Here is a 27,906-nt window from a genome sequence, read left to right on the forward strand (position 1 = left end):
TGTAGCAAACCCACCACAGGGAGGCATAGTTCAGCCCTAACTATTTGAATAAAGGATTTCTCAGTTATGTTTCTCTCTTTAATACTCCAATAAGCGTACCAGCTTTACTCTGTTAATCTGTTCATTTGCTTTATGTTACCCGGACCAGCTTTTCCTCAATGGATTATTCCAGCAGCATGGTCAACTAGTGTAGTTCTCACATAGGTGCCATACCAATACAATTTCATTAGCTTCAATAGCTGATTTACACTAGTGAAAGTGACATAAGAATTGGGAACATTAATACCTTAACAACTGACATAGTCTTTTCCCCACAGAATCCACGCCATAAGCATTTAATACTTACCAGGATTGAGAATGGGGCATGTACATCCCCTGTTGGTCCAGGACTCCGGATAGATACTTCTGTTACTCCGGGCAATTTTCACTTTGCCTGATTTCAGGACCTTCTTTACCTTCACTACAACTTCCGCATGGGTTCCTTTGTCATGAGCCGATAGGATTCTTGCTTTTATCACTGCCAGAAAATATACACATGGGCACAAACCAGTAATTCATTTCAAAGTAAGCAGTGGTATTTTCCTTATATGGCTAGAGGGTAGAATGTTAGGGACTGTTGGATGAGGCACAAACAATCATGTCAGGGTACTGGCTCTTGGTCAGGGACATATGAGCATTCTGGTTCAATCACAGCACCCATTTAAATGAATCTGGGGAAGGAATGCTGGATTTTTTCAATTTAGACAGTTAACTAATCCCTTCCCAATTTTATCAGCTCATCTCCAATGGGTTGCTGCCAACAGCTCAAAAGTCATAGGAAACCTCTAGGGTATGTATAGTGTGATGGGGTGTCCACCCCACACAGGAGTGGAAGGGGTTAGTGGAGGCTTCATGGTCCTAGCATGCCCTGCCCCAGAGTGGAGCAATGGAGGTGAGTCCTCCAAGCAGCCTAGAGTGGCTGTTTGGGGTGCAGCCAATCAGAGAAAAGCTTCAGGGAACAATCAATCCAGGCCCAACAAGGCCATATAAGAGAATCTGCAAGGTAGAATAAGTTAATGGCTGCTGGGAGCTCAAGGAGTGAGGACTGTGTCCCTAGCAGGCTGAGGGAACTGTAGCACCTTGGACAGAGCAGCTGCTGGCAGGGACCGGGGGAGCAAGAGGGAGCTCCTGGCTGGCTGCTGGGACTGAATGCCCTGAGGTGAGGGCGAAGAAGGTGTTGGGGCTGTGAGGAAGTGGCCTAGGGAAATGTAGCAGCATTGGGAGAAGTTAAAGAGTCACAGCAGGAGGTTGCTATCTTCAGGGTCCCTGGGTCAGGACCAGGAGTAGTGGGAGGGCCTGGGTTTCCCCCCATCAGCCACTGGGGAAGTGGCCTAAATATTGAACTTTGATACATCCCAGAAGGGGGAAACACTGATGGTGACCCAGTCGAAGGGCCGAGTCATGAAGAGGACTCTCTGGTTCCTGGAGTGATGCAGATCTGCAGGCAGAGACGATGACAGGAGAGGTACCTCCGGAAGAGGGTGCACCAACTGGCAGAGCTAATCCCCAGGGTGGCCAGCAGAAGGCGCCACTGTGGTGAGTGGAACCCGTGATAATAGGAATGCCATAAAAAACAAAGAAAGTCCAGCAGCCAACAGTATGATCTTAAGCAAACTGACTCAGAGCCTGGGCAGATTTTTGTTTGGACATTGGAAGTCTTGCAATAGATTTACATAGCTACAATCCTGAGCCTTTAAAATTCCACCTGCCCGCTGTACAATAATTCAGTGTTAAGCAATGGAATTCACCCTGTAGGGCAGGAAATTTCCTACTGGAGTGCAGGAATGCCACATGACTAGAATTCTAAGATGATAATGATAAGCTGGAAAAAGCTACTTTGATTTGTGACCTAACAGGGTTGCCACTCCTCCTGATTTTGCAAGATCATCCAACTTTCAACAGGCTAATCCCACAAATAGGCTTTGTTTGATCACGATGTGATTATGTTGAGTCAAAATGTGGTGTCTTTTGGTGGCCATGACCCTTCACAGAGTGATGACAAGACATAATTGCTTATTTGCCAGGGTGATAAATAAGGTATTGAGAAACAGACACAGCAAGTTTATCCTACAGGGCAAACTGCAAAAGGGTGGCAATCCTACTGCAAGACCTATAGAATGGGTTCTGAACCTCAGGGTGATGGGAGTAGCAGGCAGGTGTCAGGGAATCCTGACCACCCTGCCCTTCCTCTATTGCTAAATGGGAGGGAGGTGCTGTGTAGACAGAAGAGGAGCACCGAGGAAAAAAGGAGTCCTGACATGGTCTGCTGGTCTACAGCACATACACATATAGGTGTAAGCATGTGCCTGAGTTCAAGAAGGCCAGGTTGATTTGCTTGGCATTGAAGAAATCATCATTACAGGAAGTATGCTGTCCTCTGATCAGCTCTTCCCAGGACTGGGAGGTATCACTAGATAAAAAAGGAGGAAGGAAACCGATCTATGATTTCACAGGTACCAGCTAAGAAAACAGTGGAATGATCATACCATGAAGGCACATCAGCCACTTACCATATGCGTATTTCATCTGGCAGAAATCAGTGACACTTCCGAGCTCTTTCTCTTTGCACACACACTTTTCTAGTGTAGGAACCGGAGACCACAAGGGGTTGAAGAAGGGCCAGAACATGAAAGAGAAAAGCAAAGCAAATGATGTTCATTCATATACACACACATATCTATGTATAAAAGTTGCTCCAATTATCTGAATAAACACAGATGGTTAAAGAAGATTTCAGAGTGAGCTCAGTTATTTGCAAAGCTGGTTCTTGTTAAACAATACAAAAATGGTTCTGAAATCTGGTCCGTATTGTGAAGTAAAAAGCGGTCTGCATCGGGTCCATTACAGAGTTCATAAACTGATGCTAACAAAAGATAAATCAGAATCAGATCCAGGTGTGAATAATGTAATATAAATAATGCTGTTGTTAGATGTCATATGATAAGCAATATTAAACTTTATCAGTACTTAGATGGAAGTTCTCTAAGGAAAATCCCTGGTGCTTCAGGACATGTTGGGGATTCAACAGGAGGCACGTTTTCCTCTGAGTCAGTATAGAACCAGCGATGAACTAACTGGTGCTGTCTGTAATATGCTATGTAAAACTGAGGTTTTGACCACTTTTAGGCATTAAAGGTTCCACTGTATTGTGTTGGACTAATTTCCCTCTTACTTTAGCTGAATACAATATACTTCTTTACTGCCTGTCTTGAATTGTTGCTTAGTGTGGCCATAAGGTGTTCTTAAAAGCACCTACATTCCATCCCACAGGTGGCTGCACTTCAGCCATGGATCAAATGATCCTTCTACATATAGCATCTGTAGTTCTACAAAGCAATTGAAAGCTTCCAAAGGGCACTATGTAAATCAATGAATAATACAAATGGGAAGCGTATTTTTCACTGAGATTTGATTTAAATTATGACTTTTTCATTTCTTGACCGCAAAGCCAGAGTTGGATAGTTCAACCTGCACTGGAAAATACAAATAACCAGCACAGTTCAGATCTCTCCTTGAACTCATCCTGGAGTGTCCTGACAAATAATCAGAGCTGGGGGCAAAGAAGTCTCAGACCCATTCATGGGATGCTCACATTTGCCTCCACATTTGAATAACTTATGATGCCACCATCATTCTTTTACATCTCCAATATGCAGGAGCAGTTTTGATAGGATATGAGAGGAAATGGTGCAGGGAATAGTCCTACAAAGATGCAAAGGATCAGACTGGACAGCTATATGTGGGCCAGCTATATTGTGGCTTTAAGTTTCTGAAGGGTGCCGTAGGGCTGCAGAGCAGTGGGACTCTGGGAAGCACAGGCTGATGCAGCAGCCTCGTTCTTCCCTTCCTTCACCCTCTCCTGAGCTGCTGTCCTGTGTATTGTCTTGTGTTAGACTGTAAACTCTCTGGGACAGAGAACCTATCTTAGCTATCTTTTTACTCTCTTCACTCAAGTAGTTAAAGAGGAGGGAAGACTTATATTTTATAGGCAGTCCTTTGTTTATGTTGTGATTTTTAATTTATGGGATAGACACCCAGAACACTAGATGAACACCTTCATTTTAGAAATGTGAAGAAACAAATCATAAATAAAATAAATATATGCATTTGTTCAAAAGCCGTGCCTATTTCTAGCACTCTATAAGATTTATTTATTTATTTAATAAACACTGAGCGATGGATTTTATAACGCTAAACATACCTGGATGTCTCAATGCAGAAAATCCCTGCTCATGATCATTCCATTTCCACTCATCGCTTTCATTGGCTGGCATTTGTAGGAGGTCAGGGATTCGCCCACCCATGGGGATGTTGAAAAATGGCTCATTTTCATAACTGGAGAAGATAAACATAGAAGAAAAATCTCATGTTAGGATTTCTGATGTTTAGCAGGGAGGAAGCTACTACCACATGCCAGCAGCATTCAGGGCCAGAAAGGAACATGGCCTCAGAGGCCATGATGAGCAAACTTAATCACACATCTAGTCTTGAATACAAATAAGAGCAAAACCGTAGCTCACTGCCCTATAGAGAGACTACGATATCTGGGCTTATACTTCAACTTCACTGACTCACACTGTGAAACACTTCACTAATGGTCCTTGGGACTGAGTTCCTGCAGTTATCTGTCGAAAATGACGAGCACTGGAAGCATCTGTGCAGGCTTCCTCACACCACCAGTGATCTAAAAGGACTACCACTATGGATGGAAGAGTACTTCAGTCTCTGTGGGCCATTCAGGCTTGGCCTTTGCTGAGTCTGTCACCAATTAGTCACGTGTGTGTCTGTGTTTTATGTGATGAGAACATTTGCACACTAGGAATTGGAGTGAGACTCTCCAACTTGTTTCACCTAGGCCACAGAGCACAGCAAGCTCTTCAGATGCTTTCATTTACTTTTTCTAAAGCAAACAGTAGTTTCATGGACACAAGCAGGGTCATGGAGTTACCTATCATAACTAGAAAAGACCTTTGCTTCAGAACTGCCTTTAAAGAGTATTATGGATGTACTTACATGGAAGCAGTCAAATGGCATCTGAATGACCCAGTGCTGCAATCCACTCAAATTCAGGTGGATGCAGAGAACTGTCTTGTTTCCCCTATTACCTCCCCCCACTTCCTTGAATTTATGCCATCTGTGCAGGATTCCAAGTGTTAATCAGAGTTTCATATTAAAGGCCCAAAAGTGAGCCAAAGGATTATCTCCCCATAAAAGGGGCCTTGTTTACCCATTGAAACAGTTTCCAGTGTGGGGGTCGCAGTCTCTGGCACAGTCACAAGGATGACAGCCATTTTCTCCAAGGCCCCAGTATCCCATAAGGCATCTGTCACAGTTCGGGCCTGCCACGCCTGGCTTGCAGTAACAGAACCCCGTCTTTGGGTGGCACCGCCAGCTTCTGCTGAAGGTTGCATTGGCCGATCCCATAGGTTGACAGGAGCAAGCTAACAAGACATAAGAAGTGATTGAGATGATATCTCAAGGGTCAGCAATTTAGGTGATGTTTCTGCAAGGCTGATAACCTCCATGGGTCCCACTCATTCCCAACAGCCAGTCTTCTTACATCAGCACTGAGAAGCATTGTATTCTCAGGCAGCCTTGGTTCAAAATGGAAATGTAATTTTTAAGCATTGGTGGGGTGTTGTCTCATTCAGCATAACAATGGATTCAAAATAAAACCCGAACTGCTAAATGCTCACCTGAGACCGATTCATGTGCCAGCACCATTTCCTGTGGCCCAAATCCTTCCCCCTGCACCAATCTCAAATAAAGAGTGTTATACAGATATGCAGTAGCCTGTGTTACTGGTGTGGACTCACTCTGCAAGGAGGTGGGAGGGGCAGGCAAGTGAATTTATAAAACACCTGACTGGGCTACCATGTCTGGGGCCCCAAGGTGCATACGTCGCCAGAGTGGGCTTCCCATTATGCCCATCTGTGAACTTGCCTTTTGGATGGTATGTGGCTGTAGGCTGTGGGTTGGAAGGATTTGCCCCGTGTGGGGCTATACAATAAAATAATATAAATCAGTCATAGTCTTCTGTGTACGCACAAAGACCTCTCAGGTGCCCGCTGTGCTGCACACTTGCACCACAAGGGTCAGAAGCCAGGCTGTTTAGCGCTAAGAGCACTTGGTTGCAGCGTGAGGGATATGTTTACAACAGTGGGCGGCCGTATAATAGTGCCCAAACATTTAGAGAGCGAGAGGGAGAATTTTCACAAGAGAGAGAGGATTTGCTAGTGTGATATACGAGAGGATGTGCCAAGCAAGGAGATAATAATTTAGGCTGAAGATCGGGATAAACAGGCTCCCCAGGCTAGTGTTGGAATTCCTACTGCTAGGTATATTTTAAACTAAACTGGACAAAACACTAGTAAAAGTACAATATGAAAAGCAATTCTGCACTGGCCGAGGGAGACAGACCAGACAACCGGATAGGCCCTTTCCAGCTCTAGATTTGAGGAGTCCATGATTCTGCTTTAGTGAGACCTGTAGGGCCGTAGGTTCTCTTCCCAATGTGAACTTGAAGTTTGCATGCACACATCAATGGATACATTACAAGAGGGAGGGGGAGAGAGAGATCTCCAAACCCATTGTGTATATTTCAGTTATGACCATTATCTGCTGAGTGCAGCGAGAGAGGGGACAGAAGAGCCAGGTGCGGCTCTCTGATTCTGGTGCCATTTCAACACCAGCCCTGGCATACATCAGAATAGTCTGGAGGCTGCTGTAAAGTAGAGCAGCTGGCTATGGCCTCCAGGGGCTACTACGCCAGCTAAGACAATTTGGAGCTCAGTGGTGTTCTGGCCTGCCCCTAACAAAGTCTCCATGCCAGGGGCTTTGGGGAGTGGGTGAGGCCAGAGCTGACTGTGCATTAGCTGGGACACCTCTCCACCAGGGGAACTCTCAACTGGGGAGATCTGGCAGACTGCCAGCCCCTTTGTTCTGTCAGGGCAGCTCTACCAGGCTAGATCACAAGAGAGGATCTGGCCCGCTGACATCTGATGTTTGAATAGGTTTGGACAAATGGAGACTTGAGCTGAATCTTCACCCCAAACTCAGGTCCGGCTCATATTTTAGCTCCCTCTCATTTTTGAACATTGTGACACCTCTTGATTTCTGCTGGCACCAAAGCCTGAAGTGCCAAGATGTCACAATTTCATCCACCTGCAAGAAGGAAGAAACAAAAATCTTGGGGATAAGACCTGCCCTAACAGGGATTTCCAGTCAGATGTTGGACACCCAAGATGTTTGGCTTAGGGGCCAGCCTTTTGGACGATTATCTTTACTCCAGTGCTTTTGAAGTTTGCCTATCACTACTGCTGATCAAACAACTTTTCTTCCTGAGCTCACAGATAAGAGACCAAATGAACACACTGGTTCCACACATCTCTGTCCAAGAAGGGAGCTCTATGAAGAAGGATAATGGCAGTGATGATGGATTTACTTTCATGCGCATCATCATGTTTGTTCTTTAGAAAGGAAAAATCTCTTTTGGGAATACTAATAAGAGAAAAAGCAGTGCCCAGCAGTTTGTGTAATGGGCATTTTTCTTGTGATCTTCCATTAGATATTATATTTTCACCCTGTCCTAGCTGTGTTCTTCATGCCAATATTTTTAATAATATTATTATACTGTGCTGCAGAAGGATCCTATTCAGTTGTTTTCAAGGGAACATTAGCACAATAGCCTGAAGACAGAAAATAAGCATACTATAATGAGCAATGTATTCCACACAATGAGCTTGTTGGCTAGTGGCTCGGTAGCATCAGGCTCTACTGCTGCCGTCACACAGGAGTCTTGAGCCTGCGAGCAATCTGAGGGTTGTTGTTCACCAGGATTTGAAAATCAGGTGTAACATCACAGGGCACGTTTGCACCAACGTTTCAAAAGTTGCTTCTGATTTTTGGTGCTCAGCTTGAGACACTGTGGCCCAGATTTTCAGAAGTGCTGAACACCACTCCAAAAATGGAGGTATCTAATATTAGTTGACATTTTTGAAAATGTTGTCCTTGGTCTTTGGACATGGGAAATGGGTGCTTTCCTCATTAGAGATAGGTCTGAGACAAAAAAAATCCAAACTTTGCCACAGTCTGGGTTTGTCTGAATCCTTGTTTTTGATTTCCCCTACTATGTCATTAGGATCCAGCTTTCCCAAAGTTCACTGGTATTTGGATTGAGAGTTTTAGTTTGGATCTATCTCTGTTCTTTACAGATTGTTCGGTCTCATCTCTTGTCTTTCCAGGTTTCCGTATCTGGAGCCAGATCGTCAGCTGGTGTAAATCAGTGTCACTCCAATGAAGCTATGCTAGCTTACTCTAGCTGAGGACAGGATGTCAGATAGGTGGAGAATGTGAATTTCACCATCCCAGCCAAAGGGAAAGTGCTCCAGTGGGCCGTGATTTATAGCAGAGGCCAAGGAGGGAGGTAGAGAAAATAGTGCATGTATTTAGTTCAGGGATATAACTAAGGAAAGTTGATGGTCCAAAAATGAAAAGCAGGCATTGCTTCCAGTTAGAAGCTTTGGCAGCTCTTGACGGGTCATAAAGCAAAACTGAACAAATAAATGCATGACACTTTCAGATGAGTTACACAAATGGCTCACAAATGCTTCCCTCAGTCTGTGTTTATTTAGCATATCAACTCGGGTGTGTGCATTGTCTGGCTTTTAGAGTATTATGACCAAACTCACAATTCTGAGGCTAAGGTAACTCCCAAAATATGAATCTGAATGTCACATGCTGAAGGGCAGCTGTTGATGACCAGGTTTTATCTGTCAAATAACATAACAGGTTTGATGATAAACCTCACAATTAAAGAGTCATAAGTAAGTTCTTACAAACTGAGTTTTTTGTATTTCCCAGTGTTTGTAACTAAAATGTCTTTCTCTGCTGATTTTTGCTCTTTTCCCTTTGGCAAACCCGAGTTTTCTCTCCATTCACCTCTTTCTAATGAAACACAAACCAACATGACAATGGATGGTTTACCTCCTTTTTGTCAAAGGATGTTAGGGACAGTGGACAGAAATTCTGGCACAGAGCTGGCTAGTTTATTTGTAGGGCCCTACCAAATACACAGCCTTGAAAAACGCATCACAGACCGTGTAATCTGGTCTTTTCTGTGCTTTTACCCTATGCTATACAGATTTCACAAGGGAGACCGTTTCTCAAATTGGGGATCCTGACCCAAAAGGGAGTTGCAGGGAGGTTTCTAGGTTATTTTGTGGGGGCGGGGTCACGGTATTGCCACCCTGCTCCCGGCCAGCAGCCGCCGCTCTCCAGCTGCCCGGCTCCGAAGGCAGCGCCGCCGCCAGCAGCAGCGCAGAAGTAGGGGTATCAGTACAGCAACCCCCCTCCCCACAATAACCTTGTGACCCCCCCATAACTCCTTTTTGGGTCAAAATCTCCCTGCAATTACAACACTGTGAAATCTGAGATTTACATAGCTGAAACCATGAACTTTATGATTTTTAAAATCCTATGACCATGAAATTGACCAAAATGGACCATGAGTTTGGTAGGGCCCTGTTTATTTGGGTTCTGCCCTTTACAGCAGCAAAATATTTACACTACAAAATATTACATGGTTGTATCTTAGAGGTGGCTGTTGTTGGTCACTGAAGTATCCCACATGTCCACTTGGATTTTTATTGGCAGCTGCAGTTATAAGATTTTTGCCAGGATGCTGTTGACAGAGAGGGAACCAAGGAATGAAAGCAGTCATAAAGCAGATAAATATTTGTCTGCTCTCAGCACAGATGTCTCCAGCTGTATCTTAATTAGATACAGATGTAAACTATAATATTAGTTGCAACAATGTGGTTCCAACCAACATGAATATAGCAGGCATATAGTACTCCAATGAATTCATACGTAAGAGACGCTCAGGGTATGTCGACACTGCTATTAAAAACCCACGGTTGGCCCATGCCAGCTGACTTGGGTTCATGGAGCGTGGGCTATAAGGGAATGCTTAATTGCAGTGCTAGATGCTTAAGCTTGAACCCTGGCTCTAAGACTCTGCAAGGTGGAAGGGTCCCAGGGCTTGAGCTGCAGCCTGAGCTGGATCGTCTACACCACAGTTAAACCGCCCCTTAGCCTGAGCCCTGTGAACCTGAGTCAGCTGGCACGGGCCAGCTGCAGGTTTCTGGTTGCAGTGTAGACATACCGACAAAGATAACTAACCTTTCATTTCTGTCAAAACTACGGTGCAAAACACAGTTAACAGCAGATTCAATCTTTTCCAAATTTCAAAACAAAATCTTTGGAATCTGGAATATAATCCCAACCAAATTCGAACAATTTTTAAAGCAGGTCAAATGTGGAGCCAAAACCACTCAACAATGTCCCGTAAATCAAGGAAATTAGATACACTACAGTCTGTGCGGGTGTGGTCACCATCTGTGTGGCCGACTGAGATATTGACTCTAACAAAGATGTGATTAATCCCAAATATTACAACTGGGAGGTTCACAGATCTGTCTAGAGGGGAAAGAAGGGAAGGGAAGGGACAGCTTTATTGATGGGATGTGTGTGCATGCGCACATTTTAATTTTCAAGCTGATTGCTAGAGTAAAAAGCCCATTTCCCTGAAGACTTTGGCCTGACGGTCCTACATACTTGCTTTTTTTCCCCCCTTGGATAAGCAAAGGGTGAATACAAAAGATGGTGTCAGTTCAGAAGTATCCTTTAAGCCTCCAAATAAGCCACAGGAAAGAGCCAAGGATACAGCAGCTTTTCTGACCACTGGCTGGGAAACGATTCGGCTTCACGAGGCTTCTGACTCAAAGCTCCCATACAAGCCTATATCCAAACTGTTTAATCCTGTGTTGTCACCCGCAATAACAAGCAGGTGTGTGCTGGGCTCTGTGGCTCTTTTCATGTCCTTTTCTTTCTTTCTTTTTTTTTTTTTAATCTAAGCAGTGTCAAAACAAGGCTCTGTGCATGACCTGGCTCCCATTCATCCCCAGCTGCCAGGAACAGCAGAAGCAAAGAGGTCAGAGACAGGCGATCTCTCCAGATGAAAAGGAATGGCAGAATCATATTTACATGTTAAATCTCAGCTGGGATTTTTTTTTTTTTTTTTTTAAAGCAAATGTCTTTTCAGTCTTGTAAATGGAGAAGTCAGGGAAGGGGGATCTGGATAGCAGCAGTGCAGCCAGTTGTTATACAACCCTTTTCCCCCCTAGCAGTGATTAAGAAAGAATGCTGCTGATTATTATGACTAATGCCTAAAGATTCCTTCTGGGCCTTAGCAGAGTCCTGCTAACTTTTTGGGGGCTGTCGTAGCTTAACCGAGACTTTGCTCTGGATGGAAGAGCACTCTCTTAAAGCATGATTTCTCAAAAGGCTTAACACAGCGTTTCATTCATCTTTTTCATTATCTTTTAGTTCCCAGGTCAGTGTCTACTGTAAATACTGGGTGAGTTTTAATCCCCTGTATTTCTTCTCCCTTCCACACCAATGTGAAGCCAAGAACCACGTTGCTCACCCCAAAAGCATCCGTGCAGTCTGCCGTGACCAATTCATTATGGCTCTCTTCATCATTTCCCGAAAACATTTAGTTATTTAATGTTGTGACTCTGATACTATTCGGAGGGTTTTCTCAGCCAACGTGAGTGGATGTGTAGGAGGTGGCATGCCCAATCCTTCACAAAGCTATTCACCCAGACTTGGTAGTTCTTCAGGTCGTGATCAGCAGGCTGAGGTGTGAGAGAAATGCACCTCTTTGGGTTAAAGTTCACTATGGGATAAATCTTCAACCCTGTGCCAAGCTTCCGTAAATGCCCTTGCATCAGGGGGGACCCTGTGGGATGAATCTTTCCCCCTACCAAACCTACTGTTGCTTCACCCAGTGCAATGCTTCTCCTCCCCACAACTGTTGCATCGGCGGAGTATGGGGGCTCTATCTCCATTAGTGCCTTCACAGGTAGTGTCACTGGTCGAGCTAAACAGTGATAGCAGAAGAGTGGGAGATTTCCTGAAAATTACCTGTGTAGATGCAGCATTTTACACCCGCACCGACCCACAGCCCTCACTGGGAAATTTGTGGAGCTCAGCTCTTAGCTTCAAAAAGCTGCCCATTTAGGTAACCAACTGAATGTCTTTGTAGGAATTCTCCACTTCACCTTTAAATAAGATAGGAAAGGGCATAGAATAATACCCAGTGAAAATACGTCTCTCTGAACAGGCTCTGAAGACTGAATGTTTCTCCTGCTCCACACAAATACAACCACAGTTCACAAATCAGCCATGAAAGCTAAGGGGGTTCTCTAGAGAGGAAAGTGCCTACCTGTTCCTTAGGTCAGGAGCCAGCAAACAGTTAAGCACTGTGTGTGACTTTAAGTGTGTGAGTGATCCCTTTGACTTCAGTCCCACATGCTTAAAGTCATGCATATGTGCATAAGTGCTATGCAGAATTGGAGTCTTAATGCAGAAGTTATACATGATGGGAACAGTTGCAGGGAGCCTTCTATTGGCATTAACCATCTTGCTGGGAAAAACGCTATTACTTAAAATGCTGCCACCACAGGACTAGCTCTGTTTGAACGGGGTATATTTCTGCTTGTGTGACTGCATCCTTCCGAAATGTTTTCCTGTTCGTTTTGCAGAACATTGGCAAGATGTGCTGAGAAGGTGGTACCCAGACCGGACAAAAGAGTTGTAGGTAGGCTCAGGGTCTGATTTCACCCGGGCAGCCTGTTCTAGGGTTTCCTCACAGATAGGCTGTATTTTTAAATAATGTTTTCTCTTCTCTGCTACTCTTTAATGTTCCTAGCCTTAATGATTATCTCATATTACACACAGTGCTGGTTACTACACTGTCACCTTGCTGTCAAATAAAAGAGCTTGTACATTGATTCTTTCAGGTGCCATAAGACTTGAAATCTAATCTACTGGAACAAGAATTTATTCTCATTACAAATCTTTGCATACTGCAAGTCCTCTCAGAGCAGAAACAAACCAGCAGAAAAATCCCTAGAAATCTGGGCATCATCAAACACAATTGGGAAGACAGCCAAGGAAGCCCTGCCTCCTCCCCTGATCAATGAGCTTTGTCGCAAGGTTAAGAAATCAAAAAGAAAGAATTGGAGGGAGACAGAGCTGGCTCTAAGATCCAATGAAAGGTGAATACAAAGGATCAGAAACATAGGGCATGTTGTGCCCGGAATGATCAAGTGCTATCGCAGGCCAGCTGGTCCCAGCAAGAAGCGCATGTGTAACCCAAATGTCTAGAGAAACCTTGATCAGGGCTGTCAAAGGGGCAGGAGAACTTCAGAAGCAATGGCTGGCAATGGGAACGAACATAGGTGACAAAGGAGGCAGTTCTTCTGTGTTGACGACTGCGTGGACAGGGCTGGGGGAGGAATCATGATTGCATAGGGGAGAGAACAAGCTTCATCCCGAGGCAGAGAAAGGGAAGTATCCAAGGGGAGGGAGAGATGAATGAAATGACGGATTGTTACAAACAGAAACCTTCCTGGGGAATACTAGATGGGATCAAAGGTGTCAGATGTGGGAGGGAGCTCAGAGGCTCAAACTCCCTACCCATCCCCTGCAGCCAATATTATTCATGTTTGTCTGTGGAGAGAATGCAAAATCAACCTGTGGCTCCTTGGAGCCTCACAGCAGTTAGAACATACACCCATGGACACTGTAGGCCCCTTTTGGGTGAGATACAGATAAACCCAACTAAATAAAATGTGTGCCTCGCTAGCACAGGAGCATTTTAAATGCAAACGCAACCAGAATAAAACTTTCCCTAAAAATAGAATGGCTTCAGATAATATATATATATTTTTTTATATCAGACCATTCCACGATCCCACACCAAAATCAGACTTTGGTGCCAGAGTCAGGAGGAAAGTGTCCTTGACCAGGAAACCAGAGCTCGCAAACAAGGGTCGGAGGAAAGGATAATGTATTTATGATGTATTTCCACAGATACCTGTAGATACTTTTAATGGGCTGCATGTCTCAGCTCACTCTGTAAAGTGTAGACCTAAACAACTTTCACCATTCATTTGTACTGTAGTATATTGGACTTACGTTTGCAGACCTCTGGGGAAGACATAGGTTTTCCCCTATCTCTGTAAAATCCTGGTTTGCACCTTTGACATCGATGTCCCTCCGTGTTGTGTTTGCAGTTGTCACATACTCCACCGCTGTGTTTCCCAGATGCCAGCCAAACACTCAGGTTGAAGTGACAGCTATCAGCATGGTTGTGACAGCGGCACTCTGTTAGGGAGCAGGGAAATGCATTTCTCACTCATGTTTATAAAGCACAGAGCCTACAGTATCACTTATGTGACAGTTTCATTGAAATGAACTTAGGACCAAATTAATTTATGCCAAACATTTTTCTTTTGCCTGCCTTCCTGGGTTTACATTAAAAACAGAAATGTCAAAGCAGAATGAAACTCCTAGTAAATCCCAAGAAAGACTGACAGTCAGGTGAAAAAGCCAATGGTCACGAACTGTATACCTTATCTAAGTATCTAAATTTAATTACAGGTGGGCCTGGACCAACACCCCACGTCTGAACACTGCCTAACTTTGGTAAAGCTAAGATCCAAATCTAGATCTAAACTATGCGTCTTGGACCATCTTTTCTTTTCGTGTTGTCCTGTTTATTTCCACCTGTAGAACTGAGCCCTTTGGGCCATAACAGATCTATCATTACTACAGCGAGTTGAAAAATTCCTGTCAAAACTGGTTTTGGACAGAAAATTGGGTTTTCAACTAAATTATTTATAAAGTGTCTGTTTTTGTCAAAAAACCAAATGCCTGAAAACAGAAATATTTTGGCCCAACCCCCAGAATTCAGATTCAGATATGCTGCCGCAGTGCCTTATGAAATTTGTAGTTCAGTTGGCTCATCTCCCCATTCTCTATGGCTGGGTTCCTCAGCTGGACTTCATCTTCCATGATGCACCATAGCCGTACGACTCCCAGGATACAGCACTTCTCCTCAACAAGAGGGGAAACCATGAGGCACCATGGAGAGGCAGTCCAACCAGGCAGCCCTCCTGTAGAGAAGAAAGGGAACATGAGACAACTGAATGACAACTCACATGAGGCACTGTGACAGCATTTTGGAATAAAAATATTTCAATATTTGGTTGAAACATTTTGTTTTTTGGCCAAAATATTTCAGTTTTTGACTGAAAGATTTCAGGTTTTGATTCACCTTGGAGACTAACCAATTTATTTGAGCATAAGCTTTCGTGAGCTACAGCTCACTTCATCGGATGCGTACTGTAGCTCCCAAAAGCTTATGCTCAAATAAATTGGTTAGTCTCTAAGGTGCCACAAGTCCTCCTTTTCTTTTTGCGAATACAGACGAACACGGCTGTTACTCTGAAACCAGATTTTGATTTTTCGCCATATTGTCAAAATTTTCCGCAGAACCTCCCCTGTGTTCCAACCAGCTCTAGCCACTCATAATTTTGCTTTTGCAACGCAAATATAACAAAAAGATAAAGACTTTTCAGGATTGTTTCAATGTCCTGCAATTCTAGCTTGAAGCATGCAAGCTGATTGTACTAAAATTAATATATGTTATAGTAAACCTGTAGCCCTCATTAGTAAACTTGAAAGTCCACTTTATTTTCCGAGATTGATCAGCTATGACTCTGTCTGTTCTGCTCCAGTTAGAATCTCCCACATTAAAACACTGTTGGCTTTTTTCCCATCCAGTTTAGACTGTAAACTGTTTGGGGCAGCAATGCTATACTTTGTGTTTTGTAAAGTATGCACACCTTTAGTGCTAGAGGAGGAAAAAATAGAGATGGACAGATTTGATCCAGAGTTGGACTTCACTCCAAGGTTCTGGGGTGTTTGGATCCAGGGTTTTGGATGAGTCCACCATATAGACATCAAACCTCCCTAAGTCTCGGAGTGCTCAGAACTGGGGTGTTGTTTCAGACCACTGTATAAACATATTTAGATCCAGATCCAAGTTTGGATTCTGATTCTCACCACACAAATGCCCTAGTTTGTTTGGACTGGGGAAGGGGAGGGGCTGGAGGTTGGTTGAAATCCATTTCTAGTTATTAATAAATACATAATGTAATTATATCTCATATTAAATATAGACTTGGAACCAACTCAAATCAAAACATTCCTGAAACCTTGTTCCCATGCACATGCCAAGGACAGAGATCACTGAACATTTCTTTTCCCCCCATTAAACTTATCCCCTTAAGCTTTCTTAGCCTACTGCAGCTCTGTAGACACTCATGCTTGGGAATGGTGAAATGAATGAGGGAATGTTTCTCTTTGAAGAGCAGAGTTCTGCCTTGTATGTTCTATATTGCAATAGATCAAATAGACCAGCTACATTAAAAAAATACATTGATTGAAAGGATTTTCTAGCAGTTACCTAGCAATTCATTCCCCATCTGCTGCAAGAGCACCATAAATCCAAACTGGGTGAATTGTCTATTATAGAGCCTTGCCTACTTGGACGGTGATTTATTGCCCTGACACATTAAGGCCCTCCCCCGCCCCCGACCCCCCCCCCCGCCACTTACTTCTGCATTCATTTGGTGCCCCAGTTTTTCCATCTCCTGGCTTCCAAGGCTGGTCATTATATAATGGTGCACACCTCTCACAGTGGTTCCCTGCTGTGTTGTGTCTGCACACACATGTCCCATGGACCTGTCAGGGAAGGAGAATACATTCAAGCAGCTGAAAAAATTAACAGGACAGAGCACAGCACAGCCTCTGAGCGAGGAGGATTTCTCCTGCACAGTTCCCCAGCACTCTCACAACACCAACACCGTCCATCTAGAATTTCTATACATGCAGCTTTATTGCCTCATGAAGTCTCTAATAATGTGGGTTCATTCTCTGCCCTCCCGTAACTCTGGGGTCAGATTCTGAATGGGTGATGAGGTGTGCCAGGCATTTGATGCCCCCTGCTGGAATAATAATACCTGGCTCTTATATGGAGCTTTTCACCATAGATCTCCAAGTGCTTTACAAAGGAGGTCAGTCAGTATTATTATCCTCATTTTACCCATGGGGAAACCGAGGCACATAGTAGGTTGGTGACTTGCCCAAGACCACCAGCAGAACCAAGAACAGAACCCAGGTCTCCTGGATCCCAGTGCAGTGCACTAGCCACTAGGTCACACTGCTCAGGGTGTAGGAGGTAAGGTAAAAAAGGGTGGGATGCTTCCTCCAGGAGGGCAGTCCTGTGCGAAGCAGGGACAGGGGAGGAAGGATCTCCCCTGTCTTAATCCAAAAGCACAGCCTGGTCAGAGGCCTAACTCTGACTGCTTATTTTGATTGAACCAGTGAATGATTGAAGCCCTGCTGCCTTGGCACACCCTGCCCACCTTTTGGGTGAAAAGAGCAGTGAGTTTAGACCTCCAAGAGCTCCTAGAGAGAGGCCACCCAGGATCGGCTGCCGGTGGAACCAACAATAATTGGTCCAGCAGCAGCTAGAAGGGGTGGAAGCAGGCAGAAGCCAATCAGAGCCCAGCAGGCAAGGTAAAAAGGACTGGGTGCTTCCTCTAGGTGAGGGAATTTTGGGTGAAGCTGGGATGGGAATGTGGGGAAGGAAGGTTCTCCACTGTCTTAATCCAAATGCCCAGCTTGGTCAGGGGCCTAACTTTGACTGCATCTTTTAGTGTAGCCAGGAAAAGATGGTTTTGTTTTAAAGGGCTGAATTTAAAGCCCTGAGTTGGATATCAGTGGAGTGCTGTAAAATGAAAAAGGAGCTCTGCTTTGCAAGTTGTTCTGCAAGTTCAAGCGAACCTGTGACAAGGGCAACAAAGCTCTCCTTCTGGGTACCCAGTTAGCAAAGTCATTGCATGGCTAACATGTGAATAGCAAAGCCATATATTCACTTCAGGAGGAGTGAGCGGAGGAGAAGAGCTTCCCTCAGAATAAGAGATGCTAGTGCAAGTGTTCCAAGTAATCTCACAGTACAGTATCAGATTGTGCATTAAACAACCACCACTAATGGGAGCCAGGGGGCTTCTTGTCTTCTTTGCCTGCTTATCTGGTGTTCCACTGTACTAATGTCCTGTTAAATAGTGGAGGGCAAAGTCTTCCCTCTATGCATTTGCCACAATGTCTGAGTGCATCCAAGAACTGGTAACACCTGAGCACACAGGACTCTACAAATCTAGTTTCTTGAGAACTTTTGTGACACAAGAGGGTCTTTTAAAAAGGGAGAACCAAGTTCTCTGCTTGCAGGGTCTTGCAAAGGAAGGAAGAGAATTACTTTCAGAAGAATGAATCTCCTTCAGGAAGTGCCTGATATTTGGCCTAGGAGGCAGGAGATGGAAAAGGTAAACTCACAAGTGACAATTCTGCTTTTCCACCTGTCAGGCTAGTGGCTATCCATCATTGACATGTACATCACGGGAAATGGTCTTAACAGCAGGGCAGGTAATGCCAAGAAGTCAAGAACTTAAGACTCCCCTCCCTTCTTGCACACTGGTGACTAAGCCCTATAGCCACATAGTCACAACTCTGGCCCAGTGCACATGACACAAAAAGTGAAGACTGAGATTTCATTTTTGACTGGAGCGTGAATCTAATCTTATCCTTTAATCTCACCGCTAATGTGAGTTATGATTTTCCATAGCCTTTCCTGAAAGTCAGATTTTATATTTGAACTTCTAGTCTCCTCGATTCCCCACCCTCATCATTGTAGGTAATTTGAGATGATGAGAAGAATGTTAAAAAAATAATAGTTACCTTAGCATTCTCTCCTATCCCAACCCCAGCTGCCTGCAGCAATTTGCTCCCTATTCCTCCAGTTTCTAATCCTCTCAGACCAGATATTTCATGTAGCTAGCAGAGGGGACAGGCTGCAGCTGATGCCACTGCTCCTCTACAGCCAGCTGGCAGACTGACCGCCTCACAGAGCGGTTGGCTGCCTCCTCACGGAAGAATGAACACAGACTTCAGGGTATGCATTTCTCTCTCAGAACTCAACACCAGTAATCCTCAGGGAGATGCGATATCGAGCACATTATGTGGTATCTCTCCAGACCAGGATGCAAGACGGTCAACCATGTCAAACCCCTAAATCTGATTTCAAAAGGGTCTATTATGGTCATTTAGTTTGACCTCCTGCATGACAAAGGTCACAAAATTACATCCCATGATTCCTGAACTGAGCCCAGTAACTTATAGTTGAATCATAGCATATCTATGAGAAAGACACAGAGTCTTGACTGAAGGACCCCAAGTGATCATTAGAGACTCCTTCATACTTTGACTGCCCAATATCAAGTATCATCCGCACATATCATTGTCATGAGCAGTTGAGAGAGAGAGATTTATCAAATAGGTCTTTTCCATCTTTAATTTCTCTGATTCTTTAATTCCTGAACCCTAACCATTCATATCTGATGTTAACAGACATAAAATGATTAATAAAGAGCATGCAAAACACACTTGAAAAGAGAGAATTCTAAGTGGCTGGAACCTTTATGTAAAGCAGAATATGCATAGTATTTCCATTCAGTTCTACATCATACCTCACTCTTTTGATTTTCCCTCTGTCTGGTTGGGCTCTTTTATCTTTTTAGTAATTGTTGTTGTTGTTTTTGCTGCTGCTCCTTGGCTGCTGTCAGTGTATTTCATTATTTTGCTACTGAATGAAGGTTAAGTTTGGAAGCCATCCAGAACTGAGCAACTGTTGCTGATTCGGAGAAAATGTTTGTCTTCGGGCTGTGTATTCACTTTGTAGTGTCGCCAGAACAGTTTTGGACATAGCAGTTTGCAACCATGTCAGTAGCAAGTCATTTACAGGCTTTTAGGAAGGGCACCATTTGTGGGTAGTTGAGAAACAGTGAAACATTCATCTGCCCGTTCTGCCTCAAACTAATCCCCGTTGTCCTTATGACCTCCCCAAATTGAGAGGTGCATGCATGCTCTCTGGTTCCACAAAGGGATTTTTGGCTATATCAGATGTCTGTGATTTCTGATAATATCATCAATATTTGAGCCTTTGAGGGAAATTCATGAACCTGTTCAATCATTTTGTGTGGTCAAATGAAAAAACTATTTCAACTTTTTCAAGCATGCAAAGCCCTAGGGGACCAAATGGCAGAGGGAATTAGTGATGAATTGCAGTGCTTTCCGCATTTAGGTCACCAGTTCAAATCCTGACAAAGTTAGAAGTGACTGAGGGCTATTACCCATTCACATCATGTGTTGTTGGTCTATGTGATATGAGTAGGTTGGTCTAAGTTCATGTCTGTATTACCCCTGTCATCATGACTGTTACCCTTGTAGGCATTCTCCAAGGAGAATGTCCATCCATCCCAAAGAGCTTCTGTAAAACAGGATTGAGAGATCCTGGCAGGGGAAGGTGAGCTAGGAAGTTGGCAGTGTGGCACCTGTTCTGTGGATAAACAGAAGGCTTCAGTCTCCCAGACTGCTAATGAATCAGCATTCCCCAAATTCACTAGAGAACAACAATGAAGAAAGTCAGTAAGGTGGCTTGTATGAGTTAGGTGAATCCACAGGCTGGCCAGACCAAGTCACTTTCTGAACAGTGACAAAGGCATAATGTAGGGAATGCTGTGCGTGATCTCACAAAGAGACAAAATTTATACATTACAACAAAGGGATGTCATAGAGTGAGCTGGGCCTTTGAGGGTTTCAAGTCGCCAATCTGGCCTTTGTCTGGTACCCAATCTCCTATGTCTGCAAGTCAGGCCTGCTGGGGGATATTTGAGAGCTGCCTGTGTTTCTCTGTTGCCTAATCCATCAAGCATCACCTTCAAGCTCATGCATGACTCCACCCCAGCCAACATCTCAATCTGGTTTCTTATAATTTTCTGTCTCTGTGCAGGCTTGACTTTTCTGTGTCTTTGGGCAGGGCTGCCCTCGTCTGTCTTGTATAGCGATGAGCATATTGTCAGTGCCTACCAAATAGCATGCAAATAATAGCTGCTATGTTGACATAAAGCCTGAGGAACATAGGACATTACAATTACAGTAATAAGATGCAGTAGGTCACCTGGTTCCAGTGATTGCCCCATTAAATGGAGACTGGCTATTTCAAGGGAGGAAGAGAAAGGAGGCTCAGTATATTACTGGGTCAATGCATTAACCTGAACTTTTGCCACAGTTCAAATCTTCTCAGATCAAATGGTGAAAATGAGTTTGGTGGTCACATCCTAGATTCTTTTGGTCCACATCACAAAAGCACAAAACACTTTGGCAGGAGTGGCCAGCTCTGCTGGGGAGAGACCCGGAACTGGGTTTCAAGAGAGAAGAGAAGTGTTTTTTGTCATACCTAAAGTACATTATCAGAGATCTTTGGATTCCCAGCACAGACATAACAGGTTAGCACCAGGGAGTACTGCCATGGCTGTGTAATGGAGAAACTTGAACACCATCTGTTCACACCAGTGGGCCAAATTCTCCTGTCACTTATACAAGTGTGTAAATCTGATGCAACTCCACTGACTGTAATGGAATTACTTGGGATTTACAGTGGTCAAACCAATGTTTGTGGCTATAAATTCCTTCCTTTATCTCATTTTACAGTACTCAGTTAATATTAACTACTGATAATGATAAACAGTAAAGTACATTCTGGGTGATATTGTTATTTTTAGTTGGCTGTGAGACTCATGTAGCAGAGAGCAGGGAGCTCAGCAGCTGGTATACTTACATTGTTACTGTGGATATTCACCTGTACAAAACAACTGCCATGACCCTGGGATTTGCTAGCATATCAGTGTGGCTTGAATCAAGTCTAATTTTGGACAGCTTGTATCAAATGGAAACCAAATAAACACCCTCTGAAATTTGCTGTACTTGACTCTTTGGAGAGATGTTGGTCTCAAATGGTCTTTGATAGTTTTAAACAGAGCTGATTATTTCTTCCCCTCCCCCATCTTTAAAAAGAAAAACAACCCCCTGAAGGCAATATAAGGAACATTAAACCATTTTACCAGCCCTAAGGGTATTTACAAGTGCTTCCAATCAAAGGTCTCTACTGGCAGGAGTAGTGTGGTTCTTTCACAGAAGATGAAAGCAGCAATTAAGTGATTAAAATAACCAAAAAAGCCCCAACCTACCAGTAATTAACCAGTTAAGCAATAAAATGAAACTACCATACTTTTGAATGGCTTACATTTCATTCTTAACCATTACATTTAATAAAAGGCTGTGTTTAAAAGTTAATACAGTCTCAGATAGGGAGTTAGTTTGTAACCCCATCACACAAAATAGTTTAAAGTCAAAGAAGTGGAGTAGAAGTGTTGCTTCCTACAAAGATTGTGTGTGTGTGTGTGTGAGAGAGAGAGAGAGAGAGGCTGCTCCCTGGCGTGTGTGTGGGGGGGTGTGTGTAAGTAAGTAACAAAGAATGCTCTTTCAGGCCTTGATTCAGGAAAGCACTTAAACAGCCTTCCTGAATAGGTAAGTTTCCTGATTCAGAGCCTTAATCATTAATAAAAGAGATTTCCAAGACATTAATAAGAGTAATTCAGCACTACATGTGGTTCTTGGCAGAGGGATGTGGGAAAGTATATTTTACTTGAATTTATAATCCTAGACTACATGCTCACTGTATGATAACATGGTCACCAAGGGCTTTATCATGTTTGTTGCTATGCTGTACACCACAGCCACTCAAAACTTCACACTGACAGCATGGACGGAACTCAGATCCTCTTGCTTTAAAAGCACAGATCCCTATTTCAGCCAACAGAGAATCATAGAATCATAGACTATCAGGGTTGGAAGGGACCTCAGGAGGTCATCTAGTCCAACCCCCTGCTCAAATCTCCATTAGATGTTAGCTACAGGATTTATGACCCCAGGTTGAGTAGTTCTGATTCTAACCAGCAAAGGGCAGCGGACACAGAAAGATGCCATGCATTACAGTATATTTACAGGGTACAGTCAATAATATCAGTATGGGCTCAGCAAATTAGCCTTCTTTGTAAGAAGGAATGGGGCCAACAGCTGAATTTCATTCAGAGCTCAACAGTAGAGTGGGTGCGTTCCAAAAATGAGGGCGCTGTGAATCAATCTGACCTGAACCCTCACCCAAAACGCAAACCCAAACACTGGTGATTCTAAAAAGTTTGATTAACTACTTTATTCATTACTTTTCATTTTTAAGTGCCCCTGCAATTGTAGCTGGAAGTTAAAGTGTCAAAATACCACTGGGTAGGCTTTTCTCAAGGTATTCTAGTCCATCTGGGAGTAGGAAGTAGCAGAAATCCTCTGAGCGTGCCTGCTCTTTGAGACTTTGAGCTCAGTTTTGGAGACCCAAGGAACTCAGAAACTTCAGAAATACTTTGCAGAGGAACTCAAACTACTGGGTCCTTATTTTAACTGAAATGAACTTCTGAAATGAACCTCTGAAACTGAGAGATCTGCCTACCATGGCCCTTATCAGTTTAATATCTGCTACATCCTCTATCTGAAAGAAAAAAAGAAAAAAACCTGACCTGTTTAGTGCTGCTAGATGTACTAGCAGGGAATAGTCCACAAGAAATTCATACCAGGACAAATGCATTTTCCAGACTGGGATGGTGTCAGTCCCAAAGTTGGAGGGTATTTGAATCAGGGGTTTAGGATTTGCCCATAATAAAGGCGAGACTGTTTAGAACATTCTGGTCTGAATCTCAAACAATTCCAAAGTTTAGTGATGCTGCATTCTGGTTTGGGCCCTGTTTCTAGTGCCAGGCAACAACAGAGATTTAGCTTAACGTAGGAATGTTCCTCACAGTCTACATGAGATATCAGCTACTTGAGCCACGTCCAGAAGCCCTTACTCAGATTTTACTCAGTCACTACTTAGGCAATATATCCATTGACTTCAGTGGGAGTTTTGCCTAAGAAATTCTGGATTTGGCCTTTTAGATGGGTCTGAACATTCATCTCTGGCCTTGGATTAGATCATTTTGGGGAACTTGACTGTCACTCAGGGTATATCTACATTGCAATTAAACACCCACTGCTGGCCTGTGTAAGCTGACTCGGGCTCACGGGGCTGGGATTACTGTGCTATTTAACTGTGGTGTAGACATTTGGGCTGACACAGGCCAGCCATGGGTGTTTAACTGCAGTGTAAACATACCCTCAAAGCCGCAGTTTTGAAGTCGGTTCTCATCTGTGGCTCACAGGGCACCATACTGCATGGAGCCCTCTGCTCCACCACAGCTGCTCCTAAGAAAATCCAAGTGAACCTATCTGTGATGCTAGCTATGGCAGCTTCTCTCTCAGACAATATCTGAAACTTAGCCATCTTTCTTCATCCACCGCTCCAGCAGGGAGTCCTGGAAAAACATTGTATCTAACATGGCTAGCAAACGTGCCAGGGATATAATGTTCTTTACGTGTGGTCCATGAAACTTAAACAAACTACTTATTGTTACATAGTCTGTGTTATCTCTTCCTGTTCTTTCAAATGGGGCGCACCAGACCCTGGAGTCCTAATTCAGTCCTTATTCAGGCAAAACAGTAGGGAGACCCTAGAACTCATTCTGAGGTAGCCTACAATACATTAACATTTCTGATGATAGTCACCTAACTGAGGCTAATTTTTCCCCTAGCAAAAACTGCTCTTTGAATTGCCATCTTCAACAGAGAGCAGCTCCTGGCAGCACTGAGTCTTGGAAGTCACATAGTCTGGCACAACTTGGATCCATCAGAGACTGTGGAAACTTAGTTGGAGAATTATCAGTGGAACAGCACAAGGTATTTTGTCAGGAGATAATATTTGTAAGGGGGATGACAGCCAAGTCACCAAGCAAAGTGCTGTAGAAAAACAAGTTTTACCCTATGTAACCCTTGTTTCAATTCCCCCTTACTCCAAACAAGAAACTGCAGATAGGGCCAGATCCTTTTCCCATTTAAATGAATGGGAAAATTTCCTTTGGCTGAAATTGTGTAGGATCAGGCCCAGAAAAAAGTACAATTCCCCTCTGTAAACAAGATAATAAAGAAGAGGAACTGATGTCTGAGGCAATTCATGTGAATTTCCTGGCAATGAGGGCACCAAAAACAAACAAAACATCCCCAACACTTGTCAACAGCCAGTGGTTCTGCACTGTGTTTTATAAATCATTTTTTTGGATACACAATGATCTTCCTTTGTCCCATCTTTATTATTGTTTCATTTGCACTAAAAAAAGAACTGGGAAATATTTGGCAAATGGACTGGAAGCTTGTCTAGAAGCCATTCACTGTCTGCGCTCTCTGTCTGCACTCTAAGCTCCTTTGTATGTTCTAGATGTACGCTAGGGGAAAGGTTGGTCTTAGCTACCATCTGTTAGCTAACTGCAACCTAAACGTGACCACTGTTCCTCATGCCCTACAGTGTCCTACAGCAAGGCCCTCAGCACATCACAACAGCTATCTTTGCACCTCCTACAGAAACAGTATTTGGCGAGGGAGTCGGGGAGGGCTACTTTCCACTGTGTCCAGCAATGAAAAAAACATAGAAAACATAAGAAAGGTCCATCTAGCCCAGTATTCTGTCTTCTGGCAGTGGCCAATGCCAGGTGCCCCAGAGAGAATGAACAGAACAGGTAATAATCATGTAATCCATCCTCTGTCTCCCATTCCCAGCTTCTGGCAAACAGAGGCTAGGGACACCATCCAGGTCCATCTTGGCTAATAGCCATTGATGGACCTATCCTCCAAGAACTTATCTAATTCTTTTTTGAACCCTGTTATAGTCTTGGCCTTCACAACATCCTCTGGCAAGGAGGCACACAGATGTGCCTGGTCAGGGCATTCATTCCTTTCTAAAGTGACGCCAATGTCCTGCACTTAAAACAAAAATGCTTCTCTGTAACTTTCATGGCATCACCCAGCTTCAATAAGTAGTTCTCCTTCACTGACATCCATGAAAGATCCACTCATGTAGGGTAGGGTGACCAGATGTCCCAGTTTTATAGGGACAGTCCCGATATTTGGGGCTTTGTCTTATATAGGAGCATATTACCTCCCACCCTCTGTCCTGATTTTTCACACTCGCTGTCATGTCACCATAATGTAGGGAGAACCAAATGTTGTAGCCCATGCAGAACTGAGAGAAGAATTCTGCCCTTTGAGTGTAAACCTAAGGATGCTACAAGATGATGCATAAATCATGTTTCATATCTTTGCAGCATCTGCCAAATGACTTGGGGGTAAGAGAGGAGAAAGGGAAAACAAGAAAAAGGGTAATTGCTGCTGCAAAAAAACCCCAAATTTGGGATGTTTGCCCATAGATTTCTTGGCCATCACTTCTTCTCCTTTTTACTTTCTGCATTGAAATGGAAGAATACGCAAAAGAGCTGGATCCAGGCTTTTCACCTAGTCTTGTGTCCCACCTATTTGACTAAGGAAGGAATTTACAGGAACTTTGTACAGAGAAATATGAGCGTAGTTATAGAGATTATGCTAAATTTAACATAGGAAATATCAGATGCTTCCAGACAAAAATACCAGTGAAATAATCCATAAAAAGCAAAACCCAGCATTGAGAGGAATAGTTTATTTAAAATGCTTGTATGCTCTGCATTTCCTATAAGTACCATATATTAAATAATCAAAAGATTTAAAAAGGCTTAACAATCTTAAATCTCAAGATGCCCATTGATTTTCTTTATTAATATGTTCTATAAAACATCTTCCGCCACACGATGGGCACTGCACCTTCAGGGGAATTGGTACAGGGATCCTGAAGCCCATCCTCAGTTCTCATTGAGTCCTACCCAGGCAAACCACTCACCCTTGTCTCTCAGTGTAAGTACTAGGATACATACTTCTTGTTGTCTCCTGGGGTATGAGTCACTCATGAAATCTATTTCATCAAAACTATTTCACCTTCTGCCCCGTGAAGTCATTTGATGGCACAAAACCCCTGTTCCATTGAGACTAACGGAAAAAATAAAAAAAAGAGACATCCAGTCATAGTTTACAATGACTGTGCCAACAGCATGCACAATATTGTGTTTTCCCTTTTGATGGGTAGGGTTTATTCTTCTACCAGCTGTATTCATTTAATGAGTAACTCATCTATTCTATTTCACCATTTGTATATTAAACAGTTTGCAGTAGAGAATTTGTTCTTTAAACAGTGTTTTTTCTACAGTTATGTCTTAAACGGGTCCACATTTACAGTGGGTGGATAACATCACCCAATGCTAGCATACATAAGATGCTTGATTTATACCATGGCTAGTAGTGATTCAGAAAAAATCTTTTAAATATTGTGAAATTCATATGATCTTTATTAATTGTACAATATCTAACTCTAAAAGTAGAAAACTTAAAAGACACCTAGGAATATCCATTCCAGAAGAAAAAAACCAGAATAACACACGCACCATATACCTATATGGACATGGAATTAGTTGTGGAACGGGTTTCTTGAGTCTATAATGTCAGAGTGCATCACGAATAAAGTATGTATGGCTGCTTTTGTTTTCAGATCCCATTATAGAGACAGAAAGCCTTATGGAAAACCACAGAGCTGTTGACTTGTGTTGCTGCTCCTGGTTAAATGGCTTGAATTCTTGGCCTGGAATGTATCTTTTTTGATGTCCTTGGATAACACACTATATTTGGTTAACATAATTCTCCCATGACTGTTATTAAGGTTACTCCATACAATATGTACAGCTGAATCAGTATTTAGACAGTAATGGGGGCATTATTGGTAGTGAAGTCTGAATAGCAGCATTCGAACACCCTGCACAGCTTTAAGGCTTTGATTCAGGAACACATCCTTATTCAGGAAAGCACTAAAGCACATACCGCAGTGTAAATATGGACTTTCCTAGATCAAGGCCTCGAATTTTATTCCAAAGTGACTGTTGAAGATTACATTAATTATTAATCTCTTCACTATTCAGCCAATTAACATTCTACTGAAAACTA

General features: G+C 43.3%; 1 protein-coding gene across 2 annotated transcripts in view; it reads right to left on the reverse strand.

The window, feature by feature from the left end:
* Window positions 1–27,906, reverse strand: part of LOC125640654 (netrin-4) — a 67,524-nt gene that overhangs the window by 11,827 nt on the left and 27,791 nt on the right. For both annotated transcript variants that reach the window (XM_048859483.2, XM_075130296.1), the window contains exons 4-9: window positions 16,572–16,698; window positions 14,086–14,274; window positions 5,267–5,480; window positions 4,241–4,374; window positions 2,550–2,618; window positions 347–517 (exon numbers count right to left, since the gene is read on the reverse strand). In XM_048859483.2, coding sequence (XP_048715440.1) covers window positions 347–517; window positions 2,550–2,618; window positions 4,241–4,374; window positions 5,267–5,480; window positions 14,086–14,274; window positions 16,572–16,698 — 904 coding nt within the window. The remainder of the gene's footprint in view (window positions 1–346; window positions 518–2,549; window positions 2,619–4,240; window positions 4,375–5,266; window positions 5,481–14,085; window positions 14,275–16,571; window positions 16,699–27,906) is intronic.

This window comes from Caretta caretta, chromosome 7, assembly GCF_965140235.1.
Source record: "Caretta caretta isolate rCarCar2 chromosome 7, rCarCar1.hap1, whole genome shotgun sequence".
Taxonomy (NCBI): domain Eukaryota; kingdom Metazoa; phylum Chordata; order Testudines; family Cheloniidae; genus Caretta; species Caretta caretta.